The sequence below is a fragment of the Eurosta solidaginis genome, chromosome 3, assembly GCF_040869045.1.
Source record: "Eurosta solidaginis isolate ZX-2024a chromosome 3, ASM4086904v1, whole genome shotgun sequence".
Lineage (NCBI taxonomy): Eukaryota > Metazoa > Arthropoda > Insecta > Diptera > Tephritidae > Eurosta > Eurosta solidaginis.
This window is the reverse complement of record NC_090321.1, coordinates 52,889,872-52,908,513: the sequence shown is the minus strand read 5'-3', so window position 1 is coordinate 52,908,513 and position 18,642 is coordinate 52,889,872. Positions and strand designations below refer to the sequence as shown.

The 18,642-nt window shown below is 34.5% G+C and overlaps 1 protein-coding gene across 10 annotated transcripts in view; it reads left to right on the top strand.

Annotated features, from left to right (window-relative positions):
- Positions 1–9,909, top strand: part of drk (growth factor receptor-bound protein 2 drk) — a 91,380-nt gene extending 81,471 nt beyond the window's left edge. For all 10 annotated transcript variants that reach the window (XM_067771735.1, XM_067771734.1, XM_067771731.1 and 7 more), the window contains one exon: positions 1,090–9,909. In XM_067771735.1, the coding sequence (XP_067627836.1) occupies positions 1,090–1,263 (174 nt within the window). In that variant the 3' untranslated portion in view covers positions 1,264–9,909. The remainder of the gene's footprint in view (positions 1–1,089) is intronic.
- The last annotated feature ends 8,733 nt before the right edge of the window (positions 9,910–18,642 follow it).

Sequence of the window (18,642 nt, the reverse complement as noted above, 5' to 3'; positions counted from 1 at the left end):
ATTCGCAATGCTTGTGGATATATCCCCTTATATCCTTTGGAGGCGAGACGTTATTAATCGGTTGTCTGTTACGATGTCCAAGTTTCTGAGCATTTATCAGAGTATTCGTCGTTGTTGTTGTAGCAGTGATTTCGTTTCTCTCCGTTATTGCGAAAATGCCTGCCTCACTGTATAGATGATGTTCTGGCGACATGAAGAGACATCCCGTAGCAGCTCTGAGCGCGGTGTGTTGACAGAACAGCAGATTCCTCCAGCTGCGCAGCACACAAGCGGTGGCGAATTGGTTTAGTAGCTGTGCGCATCGTTTCCTTGTCCATCCCCAAGTGTTGGCGGCGAGGGACTTAAAGAGTTTGTTCCGGCTCTGAACTGTAGGTCCAATTGCGGCAGTCTGTTCAAAGAGGTTCTATTTGTTTTCTTCAAACAAGATATTATACAGATCGTTTTCAAAATTTTGCGCAGAAAGACCGTTTTTGAAGCGGCAGTCGAGATAGGGTTATATCACACTGAGAAGTCGATAATTAATGAAGGCAATCTAGACTAAAGATGTTGCTGTGTCATAGAAAGAGAAGTTTATGGAATGTATCTCTCAGAATAATCGGAGTTTCCGCAGTCAGTACCGCAGATGCGCGAACTTGATTTCGCAACTGTTGTTTGATATTTGCCCTTTTTGTAAACAGGATGATGAAGCGTGAGCGATTGGAGAAATAACTACTTAGTTTGGTTAAAAGTTCAGCAATCTGTCCAATGGGTTCCAGCAGCCTTTCCATCTGGTGGTTTAAAGAGCCTTTGTCTGTAGAGTTTTTCAGAATGGGAGACATAAGGCCATTCCGCAGCCTGATGCACATTTGACAAGTGTCGACCACATGCCGGTTCTAAGTTTTATATCCCATCCTAAAGTAAAAAGCTTTCGATATCTGCAAGTAGCGTTGCATGGTGTTGGAAGTAGCGCCCTGAGTTATATCACCACCACTCAGAGCCCCTTTTTTAACTCTGGTGTTTTCATGTATGTTTCCAAAATACAACAAATAATTGTCGATAGTACACCTTGGCCTTTTTATTAAATTCTATTAATTTATTTTGTATTCACAGATGCTCGTTCAAGCATTATACGATTTTGTGCCACAAGAATCTGGTGAATTGGACTTTAGACGCGGCGATGTTATTACCGTTACAGATCGCTCAGATGAGAATTGGTGGAATGGTGAAATTGGAAATCGGAAAGGCATCTTCCCAGCAACCTACGTAACGCCATACCACTCATAATAGAATAGAATTTCGTAAAATTAATGACAATTCATTAAAAGTAAAAAAAACAAACTAATTATAAATTCAACAAAAAAACAAAAACAGCAAACGAACACACAAAACAATAATAACTTGGGAGAGATAAAAACGAACCACCAATTCAGAAAACAATTTCCACCATTTTCATTTAAAACACACAACAACAAACTGCTATAGCAACAAACAATCAGAATTGTAGCTAAAACAATAACAAGTGACACTGCTATAAAATTCAAAATTTAAGCAAAAATATTAACATAAATTGTGCAAGCAAATAATAGCAATATTTATAAATTATTTAATTCTTATTTACATGTGCGAGGATATTCAATGTGCACCCCTCACATGTAGGTGTTTCAATTTTTGTTTGCTTGCGTAGATATAACATACAATTAGTCCTATTTTTATGACTTCACACACCTTTTCAATATTTTATTTTATTTTTCCTTTTTATTATTTTTTTATTTTCTGCTTTTTGATGTAGTTTTTTCTGTTTTCAAACGCTCATTACACAAGCTGAGATGTTTTCCTTTCGCAAAAAACTGCTTTAAAAGCAGAATAATGCTAAAAAATAGTAATAATCCGAAAAATTATAAAAGCATGCCATAATAGGGCTGTAAAAAAATAGCAATTAAATTTTTATACATCACAAGCCACTTCATTTAGTTCTTTTCACTTTTATAATAAACCGTTTGTAAGGCATTTTAAAAAAAATTATTTAAAAAAAATAAAAATTAAAAAATGTTTAAAATATGAATGCTGTGCTAATTTTTTTTATTTTATTTGTTTTTTTTTTCATTTGCGAATTGTATTTAAATGTCACTTTGACCAATACTAAAATGACTTTTTCAACAAAAAAAAAAACAAAAAACTTATAAATATAATTTTATCAATAATTTTTTATATCAATTTTATCAATACGAATTGTATTTTCGGCCTTAAAAAAATGTTTTTTTTTTTAATTTTTAATTTAAAATTTTTAAATAAAACATATTTACATAAAAAACTTTTTCTTAATATCTACATAAAAATGTTTTCATATAAACATTTTTTTTAGTTTTTTTACATCTTTCATGTATGTTACTTTAAAATTATTTTTATTTTATTTTGTAGATACATTAGGGCAAATCTCTCTGTCTAGAAAGCGTTAGGTTACGTTAAACTGGTCGGTCCACGAGAACCTCAAATATACTGAATGAGTTCGTAGTGTTACGAGAAGTTTGTTTTAACGACCAAACTGAAAAAACCTATCAAAAACCAGGACGTATGTTATAAGATAACTCTGCCCTCTTGGCAAATACTAGAAGCTTTCTAGGACCTATGGCACTTGTTAATTCTAGATCTGTCAGCCGTATCACTCCTAATAGCTAGAGTCTTAACCTGGCAAGCGTAGGGCATGAGCACAAAACGTGCTCGATCTTAAAATTTTTGTTTATAAATTGCAAAGTCAGTTTCAACCGTCTTGTCATATTTTTAAATTTTCTATTCAAATATTCATGGGTTTCGGGCATGGCGGAACGATAAAAGGTGGCAGCATGGTGACATACCTACAAACATAAATAAGAATCCTATGTACTTTGTTTTTTTAAATTTGATGGACAAATGTCAAAATCGTCCTGCGCCGGAAGTTGATGTATCAAATAAAATAAAAAAAGTTTATAATCAGCTGTTCCATGCTGCCACCTTGTATCGTTCCGCCATGGGTTCGGGTCATAATTTAATTACTAGAGGTTTATTCTCTAAACACAGCAGAGCATTAACTCTCCCAAATTTAAAAATTAAAATGGGTTGCTTTTACGATGCAAGGAAAACGGGTTACAACCCAATCAGCTTCAGCAGAAATTGTAGTAGAAAAGTACCTTTAGTAGTATATTAGTAGTGATAGTAATTTTGTATATGTCAACAGGTTTTGGGCAATATATTCATTTTTACTACACATTTCGTGAAATGATGCTAGGGTCTTTCTTTCAGATTTTGTTTGAAGAACGTCGTACTTACCTCAGAATTTTATTCAAAAATGCGCTAACTCAAATTTTATTTCAAAAACGCCTTATTTGGGCATAAATTCAATACATTTTAACATAAGATCGGGATTTATAAAAAAAAAAAAATGAAAAAGGACATTCTTCTACCTAATTCTGAGATAGGGTGCTTTTGAAACAAATCTTGAGATGGGAAATTTTTGTAAAAATATTTTGAGATTGGGCTATTTCAAATTGGCAGCCGACATAGGGTGACACTTCACTCAGCAGTCGCAGAGAACTCACAATATTCCGTCTTTGATTTTAACAGAGGAGCTCAGCTTATGTGCGGCTTTGCTACACACGGATTTATTCTGAAACTACAAAAAGAACTTTTTTATTCAATTTGGAGTGTTCCAAATATATAAATATTGTTGAAAATATAAAAATATATAAATATTGTTGAAAATATAAAAACGATTTCATAAATACTTAAAGAGGGACTAATTTTCCGAACATACTTAATGAATAAATTAACACAATGAGTAAAACATTTTGTTACGGGATTTCAAGTATGCCATTTTTGCATGAGTCGATTTTCCAGTAGAGTTTCTGACGTTCAACCATGAATTTGAATTTTGATTAGGCGCCTTATTCCCTTATTCTCAATTGCGAAACGAACTTGCGGACGCCCTGAGGCGAATCGGTACGCTAAGCGATAGAGACATATCATTTGACAAATGCTTTCGCTTTTCTCTTTGACATAAGGCAATAAATGTTAGAGAACGCTATTGGTCTGAGATGTCGTTCGCAATAGAGAATGATGCTCTTAGATGTCGTATGTTTGTAGGTTTACGGCAAGGATTCCTTGGTATACGTAGTTTTCATAAAAATTTTATATATTTAATAGATTTACTATGAAATAAAAAAATATAATACTTAGGATTTATGCAGTTCGGTATGTATCGGGCAATTGTAAATTGTTTACCTCATATTTCTGCTACTTACATTTTTCATGAATTTTCAAAGAAACAACACTTTTAATGGGCGTCAATTCGATTTGGTAGCAAGATGGCAGCAAGTTGCTAAAAGTTTGTCAACTGAGCAAACCCCTTGTGATTGAACCCTGCGTTTGGGTATAGGAAACGTAAAAACTATAGAAAATGTTTCACAAATGTATTGTAACGAATTTTGGGAAATTTCGCTTATTTGAAACCTTCTGCTAACTTTCGAATCACTAATCTGTTGAATAAATAACTCCGATATTCAATAATGCAAAGTGGTCTTTATTAGACTACTTTGAGTGTACTTCACAATAACACATATACTTCACAACCAATAGCGTGTTTAAATCAAAACTGATTAGTCATGCCTCATCTTGCGTTGCTTTTATACTCTCGGTTCCTCGTTCACCTATTTCTCTTAAGGTCTAGTAATTTCATGCACTTCATGCTTGGTTACCAGCCATCTATATGTATATTTGTAGTATGCGACTGTATATATGAGTACCACTTCGGCTGATGGTGAGTATCTCTCTGTTGCCTTGTATGTACATGTGTAAATGATGGTTGATTTGTTTACGTACATACGAGTGGCTGCTTAGTATGGGATTAGGGATGCTAGTATCACTTAGTGATGTGAATATTCGTCACAGTATTTTGTTGTTGCGAATGGAAAACGTTCTACTTTTTTTGGTTTCTGGACAGTGAGAATACCTCTATTGTTTTCCACATTTTTCCGTTAAAATTTTTTATGTTAAAAAAATTATTGTCATAGGCCTTCAGCTCGAATGGAACCTGCAATCCTTTATCAAAAGGCCGATAAAAAAAAAATAATTGTTAATTAAATTTTTTTAATTTATTTGTGTTTTTCTAGCTTTAAATAATAAATAGAGATTTAAAATACAAAATTTTATTTCGCATTTAATTTTCTTGAAAAGTAGTGTACTACTGTCCCGCCCCCCAACTTTAAGCAAATTTTCAAATTATTTTTAATGCAATTTTAGTCTAGCTACCGCTTTTTTTACAATATATTCAGTTTTTTCTGCATTGAATTTATTTAATCGGGTAAAAACAATTTTTTTATCCTCAACAAAATTTTTGTATTGCAGCATGTTTTCTCCAACCTTTTTTTTTATTAGAATATGCAAATAATTATTTATATGCCCATTATGTATTAACTTTATAAAGATTTTCTAAAATAGTATGTCTTTGCCAAGTTAAAAAAAATATTTGTAGTAAAAAGAATTTTCAAACTTTTTTATATCAAATTTTATACTTATAAAACATTTTCTAAAGTCTTTGCCAAGTTAAAAAAATATTTGTAGTAAAAAGAATTTTCAAACTTTTTTATATCAAATTTTATACTTATAAAACATTTTCTAAAGTCTTTGCCAAGCTAGAAAAATATTTGTAGTCAAAAGAATTTTTCAACTTTTTTATAACAAATTTTATACATAATTATAAAATATTTTTTATGAATCTGATTTCAAACAAGTTACCAAATTTCTTCAACACAAGTTGCGTAATCAAAAAATTTATTTCATATAAAAATTTTTTTCTCATTGAAAGATGCATAGATACATATATCGCAACGCACTTTTTCTTTCCAGAAAGTTTTTTTAGAGTTTAAAGTTATCAATTTTTACTTCTGCGTTTTGTGTTTTTTTGTGTTTTTTCGTTTTGTTTTTTTTTTTGCTTTTAGTTCAAGACTAAAGTTTTAAAAATCAAGATTTAATTACCCTTTGTTTTTACATAACGCAATGTTTCTTTTTTTTTTTGGAGATGTTCCAAAAAAAATCGCACAGCACCAAAAAAAACCATCCTCTCAAAACCTATACATCTCAGAAAAACACCAACAGCAATTAAAAAATTAGATATTTAACTATTAAAAATAAATATTTAAAGTGCATTTTTTAAGTAAAAAGAATAAATTTTACAATAAAAAAGCCTAAAATAAAATTATTTCGCTTAAAAGCATGCGCTTAATGTTAATTTACAAATTAAAATTAATTTGCTGAAATTTCATAAAATTTTTAAGCTTTTTTCAACTTAATTATTATTTTTTAATTTCTTTACTTTTTAGTTTTCAACTTATATATTTTCGTATTTAATTCATTTAAACTTTCAATCCTGAAGTTTTTTTTGTATATTTACATAAAAAAATAATACAAAAATTTAATTTTTTTGGTTTTAAAATTTTTTATAACTGTTTTTGTTATCTGTGTTTGATACAATTAAAATTAATTAAAACACCAACAGAAATTTTCGAACATGTTTTTTTTTGGAGCTTGTTCCCAAAAAAACAAAAAATAATAAAATCGCGCGACACCAAAAAAAAAAAAACACATTCTCTTAAAACCCATACATTTCAGAAAAACACCAACAGCAATTAAAAAATAGATATTTTACTATTAAAAATAAATATTTAAAGTGCATTTTTTAAGTAAAAAGAATACATTTTACAATAAAAAAGGCTAAAATAAAATTATTTCGCTTAAAAGCATGCGCTTAATGTTAATTTACAAATTAAAATTAATTGCTGAAATTTAATACAATATTTGTAAGCTTTTTTTCAATTTAATTATATTTTTTAAATTATTTACTTTTTAGTTTTCAACTTATATATTTTCGTATTTAATTCATTTAAACTTTCAATCCTAGAAGTTTTTTATTTGTATATTTACATACAAAAATTTGATTTTTCTGTTTTAAAATTTTTTAACCGTTTTTGTTATCTGCGTTTGATGAAATTAATAAAAGATGTTAAATCTTCTATTTTATCCAAAAGTCAAACAAAAGTTTTAAACAATATCGATATAAAATATTTAAAATTTTTTTAATGTTCTTTCTTCCTCAAACTACCGAAATTGAAGTGCTATAGAGTATATACATACATACAAACATATGTACATACTTATATTTTAAAACATTTTTTGTTGTTTTAGCGTTTCATAAAGTATTTATACGTTCAAATATGTGTCATGTTTTTAAATTTATATTTTTGATAATTTTTTCTTGTTTTTTGTTTTGTGTATGAATAAATTCAATAACAAAATTATTATATAACAAAACTGAACTAAAAATTGTGCTAAGAGACAACAAACAATTATATATAACTTAAATAAAACAAATATTAAAAAAAAAAACATAAATATGTATAATAATAGTGTTTATATACATACATTCATATGTAGTTTTAGTACTAGTTTTTTTTATACCCAGCTGTGCTTGCTAAACAGGGTATTATAACTTTGTTTCATATACACGAGTTATACAAAAATAAAAATAAACTTTGCGCTTAAAAAGGGTGAAGAAACACACAACTTTTTATTTATTTATTTGCGCCTAAAAGTATACTTGAAGCTTTATTTCGTAAATATATTAAGAAAAACAGCATTTGAAGCAGTCTGCAACTGCGTTTATTTGACAGGCCAAAAGAGAATATTTAAAAAAGCAAAGTTCAATAAAAGTGCAATCAATTTACAAAAAACACAACAAAACTCAACGAAAAGAAACTAGGCCATGAAAAGCAAAAAAATAAACATAAAATTGCACGAACTGCTCACATATACACACATACATATGCTCGCCAAACTAACAATAGTTAAAAATTGTGTAGATGAGATTTGAGTTTGATCTTATACATACTTAAATTTGATTTTCCGCATAACAGAAATAGAAAAAGTTTAAAGTCTGGAAATGTTTAAGAAATATTCGTTTGACAGCTCTCAGGAATCCTATACATTTTGTTCTATTATCCGACCGACACCCTTTATTTTTTCAAAAGCACTCTCTTCGCTGCACCGAGGTGTGCACATCTTGGCTGCTACAAAACAGTGTTCCGAGTCGCTATTTGCATATATTAGCATGCGCAGATCCGTGACACTAGTGATATGTCTATTGTCAATCGCTAGTGCATCGACTTATTCGCTCAGAAAACAGCCGGGTAACTTGGTGTATCATGGCGAATTCAATGAACTTCGAACTTTGGGCTACTTGTATTATGTGGTCTAAATTCCCACCATGGCGGTGGCACATATCGTATGCCTTGTCTGGTTTCTCATTAAAAAACTCCTATGCAAAACATCGCCTTGATACGGACCGCCGTGAGTCGCCCGTTCACAGCCATGATTAACCGTACCTGACGTCAAAGTTTCTTTCTCACCACAAAGACAAAACCTTGGCTCAGAAATGCGCTCAACCTTGGCCACTTTGGTAGTCGTCAATCTGCCTTTCCCCTCTTCCGTCGTGCTTCCTGAAAGACGCTGATGTCAGCCTTCACGAGAATATCAATCAGCTGGGCATCTAATGCAGGACTCCTGACATTCCTTTGCCGTGGTCGTCATCTGAACCGGAGGCTTGTTACCTAGTGTTTTCATTGGTAGAAGTTCTAGGGTGGCGGACTACGAACACAGTGCACAAAGCGAACCATCTCTAGGTTTTCATCTCTAAATAAACGTCAAACGTCAAAAAAAAAAACAAGCTTAAACAAGATGATAGACACATTTCACAGCAAATAATCTAGCTTTCAGGGATGTGTCATACGTGCATGTGTAAATAACTTCTGAAGATTATTTTAGATTAGTGCATCGTCTTGCCTATACCAAATTGGTCCTCGAACAATTGGCAATTTGTGAAAAATTTGGAATTTATCATTATTTGTTAACTTGGGCTTACTCGCGCCAGTCATCCCTGTTACGCGATAACTAACGTTCATTCGGAGCACCAAGGGAGATCAAGTCTTCCTCCTCCTGCCTTCGCCAACTCCGTTGAAGTCTTTCGCTTCCTCTGCTTTTAGATAGGAGTGTCAATAGAAATACTTCCTGGACCGACGCTTGTTCGTTCTTCCGAATCGCAACCGTTCATCATTTGGTGATGAAGTTGGATAAGCAAACTATAAATGCAACGGAACCATACCTCAACCAACAAAGGGACTTCAAAGTATGTATCGTAGGCTGGTCAGCTGACAGAAAAATAATTTTCCCTATCATGAATTTTATACGGAAAAACTTCTAGATAACAAAAAAATTGATTGGGTTCAATGTTTTCTGCTGTCGAAAGCAATGCATTCAGTATGTTTTTGTTTTACGATTTTTTTTATATATTTTGTTGTTCAAAAAACCCATTCATCGAAAGAAATTTGTTCACATTATGCTATAATATTATAAACAAATAACATTAGAAAAAAAAATATTTGGTAACCTTTTACTAAGCCATTTAAAAATCACTTTTTTACAAAACAACCAATTTTACTTTAGTAAATAAAAGTTTGAGGTACTAACTTTATTAATAACAATGAAAAGTAATAATATTAATTGAAAATAAATAAAATGTAGTGCAAAACTCAAACAGCACAGTTGTTAAGCAGTTTACGAGCACAGTTTTATAAATTTTATCATACGCATATTATTTAAATAATTGGTAAAACTTTTTTCATATATTACAATAATAAATATACGTATACATAAGATTGTGTGTTTTATTTTTTTTTAGATTAAGTTTTTTTAATGACTAAGCAAACAATGATAATTTTAATTTGCATAAATTATATAACAAACATTTATATTATATTATACAACATATTGTACGTTTATATGCCTTGATATAAAATATGATTACAAAATAAAAATTCTAAAATAAAAGAAATAATACTTAGTAATGAAGTACTGCATAGTTTTTCTTTAAGTTAAAAAAAATTCATAACTTTCTGTTCAAAATTATTTTTCCATTTTAAGACCTCTTATCTAGAGTCTCCTGGGCCTAGTCTCTACATCTCATCCTCTCGGAAAAACAAAGTTTACATATAACGAGATCATCTGAATTTTCTCCCTAAACTAATCGTTAATAAAATAACCTTCGATCATCGGTAATTATGAAAAAACTTTAGAAATTCCGATTTTTTCCCAGATCTAGAACCTCCTCTAGGATGTCATCTCTAAAACGAGACACGAAGTAAAACATATGCGAACGCGTAGATTAACGGATTTTTTGTAGATTGGTGCATGTATAAAATTGGTCTAAAACCACATGCACTAATCTAAGACCTAATTTCTACATGCCCTTATAATCAATAAATCCACCACAATTTACGCGTTCACATATATCCCATTCCTAGGAACTAGGTCATTAGTTGTCAGATTTTCCATTTCTTTTTTATTTCGTGCCTGCACTTAGAGATAACACCCTAGAAGTGTTTTTTTTTTTTTGTTTATGAAAAAATCGGCTTATCTAAAAATTTTTCATTACCGATTATCGAGGTGAAAAATTTGTATGGGAAATTTAGTCGTTTAATTAAGGATAGGGAGCTAAAATGCAAATGAAAGTAATGTCGTTATATGTAAACTAGGTCTAAGATTATATATCTGATCTAGAGGCTACCTTTTTGCTGTTGTATTCACAAAAACATTTCCTTCAGGTTTAGAAAAGTTACGGTCGTGTTCAGTCTTTTGTCGGATATGAATTCGGAACCATCATCTTCTGGTATTTGCTCAACTCCCACGGCATCGATAATTTTGGGCTCACGCACCTTGTGGTAAGCGACAAGTATAACTTCGAAAATATTCTAGTCCCCCCAACCCGCTGTGGAATGGTGGTTAGGACTATTACAAAGAGTCTATTCTTTGACGTTCAACCGAAATTATAAGACAACTAGCAGACCCGGCAGACGTTGTTCTGCCCTAAATTTGGTCTATCTGCATACATTTTAATAAGCTTTTTCCGTCTAGCTCTGCCCTCCCCCCCTCTTCACTTTTTCCTAATCCTTTTATTCACTCCACCCTCCGTCTTTTTCGCTTCATCTATCTCTTTCCCAGTCTCCTTTCTTTTCTCGTCTCTCAAGTTCTTCTCATTCTTCTTCATACCTTATTGCCAGTCCCAGGGGGTGGTATGTATTTTGTTCCAATCCCATTCCGAGTCCCGGTCCCAGTGCCACTCCGAGTCTCAGTCCCAGTCCTAATCCGAGTCCCAGTCCGTCTCTGGTCTACTTCCTAGAAAAAAGGATCGTAAATACTAATATAAGCAAATTTATTTCAAATTTCAGGCAAATCGAATAGGACGTTTGTAAGGCAAGGTGCACACGAGGCTACGCGTCATGGACGCGTATTAGACGCTGCAGGCGAAATCTGTACGCTTTGATGTCGAACACATGTACTTGAATGGAGAGCTGCACACGAGGCGTAAGCCGCATGAAAGCCCCAAAGAATGAAATCTTCATGTAGCTAAGCGTACAGCAATGTTGGTCGCTGAGCGTTCGTACGCTTGAAAAAAAGGAAGAACTAGATATCTGTTTAGATTTTTTTTTGTATGCAAATTTGTGTAATTAGTTAGAAAATGTTATTTTAGTTAATAAAATTGCGTGAAAGGTATATTACCAAAGCGAAAAAGAGTATTCAACACCATAAAAGCTTGGTTAGACATTATTGAAGCGATTAAAAGGCTAAAAAGGGTTGGAAAATAGAAATCACTTTTTTCTCTAGTCCGTGGTGGTGTAAAGTGGACTTTCATAATTTACAAAGGCACGGGGATGCAAACAACTTTTAATACCTATTTTGCTTTGGTTTCGGGGACGGATATACCTGAAGAAATTTAATTTCTTATTTTTTTCAATAATTGTTTGCTTTTAGAGAGAAATCGTGAGAAATCGTAGCTACATGTCATATCTTATACGCGTCTATGAAGCTACGCCTCGTGTACATCTTGCCTAAATAGGTATGTGGGTATTATTATAAGTCCAAAGGAGATCTGTCTGATCTTGCTGATATTAACATTAACGAATTAAATGCCAGCTTCGTAAGACTACCAACTTCAGTCGCTAATATCTGTACGGATAGCTATCCTGAGTATGCTAATATAGATTCCAGTCCTTTGCGTTTATGTGTGTCGATGACTGTGATGTATTGCAAGACCTACTTTCTGTGAAGTCGAATGCCATGGGGTTCGATGTATAAATGCCAAATTCTTAAAGATCATTCTTCCTATAATCCTTCCCCATTTAACTTATTTGGTCAACTCTATTCTGTACACTGGTATTTTTCCTAAATGCTGCAAAGCTGCTAAAGTTATCCCAATTCCTATGCAAAATAAAGAGTGTCGGCCTATAGCCACATTCCCTTTTCTTTCAAAGGTCGTTGAACGAATTTTGCATATACAGATCACGAGGTATGTTCAGACAATAAGCTCATTACTGACTGTCAGTCCGGTTTCCGGTCAAAGAGAAGCTGTACAAAGGCACTTCTATCTGTGATAGAAGACATTCGAGAGCGAGTTGATGATAATCATATTATTTTTCTAACCCCTCTTGACCACTCTAAAGCCTTTGACTCTATAGAGCCCACAAGGCTCTATTCTGGGTCCTCTGCTATTTGTTCTGTACAACAATGACTTGCCAAATGTGGTTAAGTTTTGTAACGTCCATATTTATGCTGATGATGTGCAATTGTATACATGTTGTCCCCGTGATGGTACCGCTTTGTGTGTAAATAATCTGAATTATGATTTGAATCAAATAGGTGTGTGGGCTTCTAAGAACAGCCTATGTCTTAACCCCAAAAAGTCGAAATGCATCGTTATTAATAGAAAGTCGTTCCCTACTCATGATTTGGACAACATAGTTATTGACAATTCTGTCATCGAATACGTTGACGCTGCAAAAAAACTAGGAGTAGTTTTTAATAAGACCTTGACATGGAATGACCACATTTTTATCACGGTAGGAAAAGTGTATGGAATGCTTCGTACACTGTGGCTAACTCAATATTTTACTTCCCTACATATTAGACTACTTCTAGCGAAAGCGTACCTAATACCTAAACTCCTTTATGGATGTGAGATTTACTCAAATTGTGACTATGTGTGTATGAATAAACTTAATGTTGCTTACAATAATATTGCTAGATATGTATTTGGGTTGAAAAGACTTGACCACGTTTCACATCACGCTGAAAGGTTGCTAAATATTTCTTTTCACAATCTTTTTAAAGTTAAAACCACTGACTATCCTTCACAAAATTATATATACAAAGGAACCTGATTATTTATATCCGAGGCTTACGTTTCTTCATCCACCGAGATCAGTGCTTCTCACGCACATAATATACCATTTGCTAACCTCTGGACGGCAGTTCTTCGTTACTTCCCTACGCCTTTGGAATGCTCTTCCGGCAAGACTTAGACACATAGGAAATGTTTGGCACTTTTTATAATGATTTGCAAGCCGAAACAATTTTGTATTTCTTGCTAATGAAATTGTATTGTCTCATCTTGTTTTCTTGTTTCGTTTCCCCTATTGTCTAAATGCTGATTTCTACTTGCTTAATCTAACAATCATATTTGTATAAGTATCATTTCTATTTTTATACTCAGCTGAGCAGAGCTCACAGAGTATATTAATTTTGTTCGCATAACGGTAATCCGTAACGGCATAAACTAATCGAGATAGATATACAGCCCTATTCTACATTTCGACTTGGATTGGAATTTTTTCGATTTGGCAATTTTGGTATTCTGTGTTCCAATCTCTTTCGATCCAACATCGAATCGTTCGATTTTTTGTATTCTGCATTTCGATCGTAGTTCCGTTTTTCTAAGTTGCAAATTAGTTGGCGGAAAAATATTTTCTTTTTATTTTTTTATTAATTTATAACAGAATTTTAACAAAAATGTAAGTAAAACTTGTTAAGAAACGTAGAAGGTTTGATGATGATTGTTTTTTATATGTTTCCAGGTCAAAAACAACATGTCGATGTCGAAGTCCTTGGACGTATTTGCGCGGCAAAAGTATCTAACACATACTTGAAAGCATCCTTGTTAAGTCGAAAGTTTTTTATGAACCTAAATAAGAAAATAAGTCATTAAACTATACCACTTTTAAGTTCAATTTCTTACAATTCGTCACTCATCTCAAATGGATTACACAAATCTCGCAATATTTGCCTTTCCATTCTCGCCTGGCAATTTTCGTATGCGTTGCTTTCCAACTCCATAAATAATGCCGCGGCTATTGATTCCATTATAATAGACAGCTATAATTTGTGTCTGTTCGTTGGGTCCAGATATATGCCAAAGCAAGCTGCCGGAGTAGAGGAAGGTGAAGCGAATACGTAAACAATCCTTGCGGAAAGAATAAATAAATCTTCATAAAGTATTTTAGGGCAGTGCAATGAAATTAGCATCCTTAAAATTCAGAAAATGTCAACTATATTCGTGCAGGAATACGTTTTAACAAAATTGGGTGGCCACGGCAGGGAATTGGCCAAAAGAACGACAAAATCACACTTACAATTATGAAAGCACTTCACTCAAAAAGATATAACACTGCGGGAATATATTCTATTGCTTTTTTTTGTACAAAATGGCGTGGATAATAAAATATAAACGTTTTTCAGTATTTTTTTACAAATTTTCTTTAATTTATTTTGTTCCAATGTTCACACATTCCGTACCAACAGCTGATTTCGAAAAATCATTTGCTCTTCCTCTTCTCTTTACAATTCCGTCGTAATGCAGAATACCAAACTTCGATTGAAGCGGAGCGTAGAACGGGAACGTAATCGAAATGCAGAATAGGGGTGATAGACTTCTATACATAAAAATGATCTGGGCGAAAAAAGAAATTCATTTAGGCATGTCCGTCCGTCCGTCTGTCCGTTAAAGTAAGTGAGTAAATTTTGAGACATCTTGATGAAATTTGGTATGTAGGTTCCTGGGCACTCATCCCAGATCGCTATTTAAAATAAATAAAATCGAAAATTGAAATTTTGAAAAACAGAAAAAGTTTGATAATTCATTACCAAAGACGGATAAAGCGATGAAACTTAGTAGGCGGGTTCACCTTATGACGCAGAATAAAAAATTTGTAAAATTTTGGACAATGGGCCTGGCACCGCCCACTTTTAAAAGAAGGTAATTTAAAAGTTTTGCAATCTGTAATTTGCAGTCGTTGAAGATATCATGATGAAATTTGGCAGGAACGTTACTCCTATTACTATATGTATGCTAAATAAAAATGAGCAAAATCGGATGAGGAAAAAAAATTTTTTAAAAGTCAAATTTTAACAAAAAATTTAATATCTCAACATTCAACTCCAGTAATTATATGGTACAACAAAATATAAAAATAAAAGACAATTTCAAAATGGGCGTGGCTTCGCCCTTTTTAATTTAAATTGTATAGAATATTATCAATGCCACAAGTCGAACAATAATTTACCAATCCTTGTGAAATTTGGTAGTGGCATAGATTCTACGACGAATCGGTTGAAGCCACGCCCAGTTTTAATACACAGTCGACCGTCTGTCCTTCCGCTTGGTTAACATGATAACTTGAGCAAAAATCGATATATCTTTACTAAACTCAATTCACGTACTTATCTGAACTTACTTTATATTGGTATAAAAAATGGTCGAAATCCGACTATGACCACGGCCACTTTTTCGATATCGAAAATTACGAAAAATGAAAAAAATTCCACAATTCTATACGAAATACGATAAAAGTGATGAAATTGAATTCGTTTATTGAAGCAAAATATAACTTTAGAAAAAACTTTGACAAATGGGTGTGACACCTACCATATTAAGTAGAAGAAAATGAAAAAGTTCTGTAGGGCGAAATCAAAAGCCCTTGAAATCTTGGCAGGAATACTGTTCGTGGTATTACATATATAAATAAATTAGCGCTACCCGACAGATGATGTTCTGGGTCAACCTGGTCCACATTTTGGTCGATATCTCGAAAACGCCTTCACATATACAACTAAGGGCCACTCCCTTTTAAAACCCTCATTAATACCTTTAATTTGATAACCATATCGTACAAACACATTCTAGAGTCACCCCTGGTCCACCTTTATGGCGATATCTCGAAAAGGTGTCCACCTATAGAACTATGGCCCACTCCCTTTTAAAATACTCTTTAATACCTTCCATTTAATACCCATACAAACACATTCCAGGGTTACCCCAGGATAATTTTCCTACTTGGTGATTTTCCCTTATTTTGTCTCAGCTGAGTATGTAATGTTCGGTTACACCCGAACTTAGCCTTCTTACTTGTTACTATTATTATTGTTGTATTGTTTTATTTACTTGTTGTTAATTCTATTGGCATATTAAATCATCTTAACTATTTACAATTCCTGACTAGCACTGTAAAATAATTTACCAAATTGTTGTGCTAGGAAAATATTTAAATAAATAAATGTAAATGTAACGGGGAATGATCACGTAATAGTGAGGAATCCTTTGAAGTGCTTTTCGATACACATTTACCATCGGGGGATGGTTTGGAAAAGCCAGCAGACAGCACTCACACTTCCATCACGGAGCGGGTAGTGCCGGGATTGGCGATCGATACCAACATCGAATGGGCAGTGAATACGTTTTATAAGTTTAAATCGCCGGGCCCAGATGGTATATTCCCGGCCATGCTGCAAGTTTCAAGTAGATCGGTCGTGGAATGGTTTAAAATATTATTCGATGGGTGCATAAGAATGAGTCATGTACCGCACGCTGGGAAAACTGCTCGTGTAGCTTTCCTACCAAAGGCGGGGAAGATCCGTCACGTGGCAGTCTGTTCTATGTACGGGAGCGACTCGGGATTTTTCCCGACCAAGGACTGTCATTTCAGTGTAACCCCATTTAATTTGTTGCGTCCTTCCCACAAATTGTCATCGTCCCAGCAGCTCCTTGCAGCGGGACTGCTCCATATTCGTTTGCTCCGGGAAGGTATCGAACCCAATCCGGATCCGTCTCCTGACCCCGGTCCTGAGAAATGGTTTTGCTGCGTCTGCCGGAAAAGAATCTTTTTAGGATGGTCATACTCTTGTCAGTGTGTCTCGTGTAAGGGATGGTTGCATCGGACAGGTTGTTCTGGGCTTGATCCCAAAACTCGACGTCCACGTAATTTTTATAAATCTTTTATGGCACCTTGCTGTTCACGCCCAAGGGGGTCCAGTAGTTTACCCCTTAGCGTCTTAAAACGTCAAGGCTTATCTGTCCGGTCAGGCGATGGAAACCTAGAAATCATCAACATCTACATCCCTCCTGCCACTTGTTGCCCCAGTGGATACCGCCTTAATATCAGCGCCTTACTCTCTGGAAATAATCGCATTATCTTAGGAGATTTCAATGCCCGTCACGATCTATGGCACTCAAACTTGCAGGCAGACAGTAGGAGTGAGATGTTGGCGGATCAAATAGAAGAAACGACGTTCTGCATAATAAATGGAGACGCCCCCACACGTATGGTAGGAAGCTGTCACAGTTCGCCGGATATATCAATCGTGGGCGCAGGACTCGTAAACTGCGTCAACTGGCAGCCGATGGTAACATTGGTATCCGACGGCCTGCCTATACTTATTTCGCTCGAGCGTACCGCCGACATCATCGTAACAGAAAAACGCACTTTCACAAACTTTAAAAAAGGAAAGTGGGATGAATACAAATCGTTTACAGACAGCCGCTTTGCTGCCCTCCCTATCCCGACTGATGCTCGCCAAGGGGAGCTTGCTTTCCGCAAGGTCATCGAATCCGCCTCCGCTTGCTTCATTCCCGTCGGTAGAATTCCCGAAATTCGGCCTCACTTTCCGACGGAACCACAAATTTAGCGAGAGAACGTGACCTTATAAGACAGCTCGATCCCGGCGACCCCCAAATAAGGGATATAAACCAACGGATCAGATTGCTTGTGGATAAACACAAGCGGGCGAAATGGGAGGAGCACCTAAGAGGTTGTAACCTCTCTGCCAGTGTAGGTAAGCTTTGGTCCACCGTAAAGTCATTATCGAATCCGTCTAAGCACAATGACAAAATTTCCACCGCCTTTGGCGATAAAGTGCTGTCGGATACGAAAAAATGTGCGAGCGCTTTCTGCCGACAATATATAATGCATTCTACGGTCGACAAAGAAAGACGGAGGGCGAACAGACACGCACAAAAACATAAATTCAGCGCGTCACCAATTACCATCACCGCCAAAGAGGTTTAGGATGTCATCGGACATGCTAAACCATCCAAAGCAGTGAGCCCAGACGGCATAGCCAATGCTTGAAAGCCTAGGGAAAGAGGGTTCCAAATATTTAGCGCATGTCTTCACCCTGCCTCTTTCCACCTTTGTCATTCCCGAAAAATGGAAAATGGCCAAGGTTGTCCCGCTACTAAAGCCTGGAAAACCAGCTAACATAGGAGATTCATATCGCCCGATATCTCTCTTATCGCCAGCAGCCGAGACGCTTGAAGCCATTTTGCTCCCCTACTTCAAAGCAAATTTGCAGCTAGCCTGTTATCAGCATGGCTTTAGAAAAGTCCATAGCACCACCATAGCGCTAAATGCCATTAGCGCTAAATGCCAGATAAGTTACCGTTTAAATCAAAACCCCCACCATTGAACAGTACTCGTT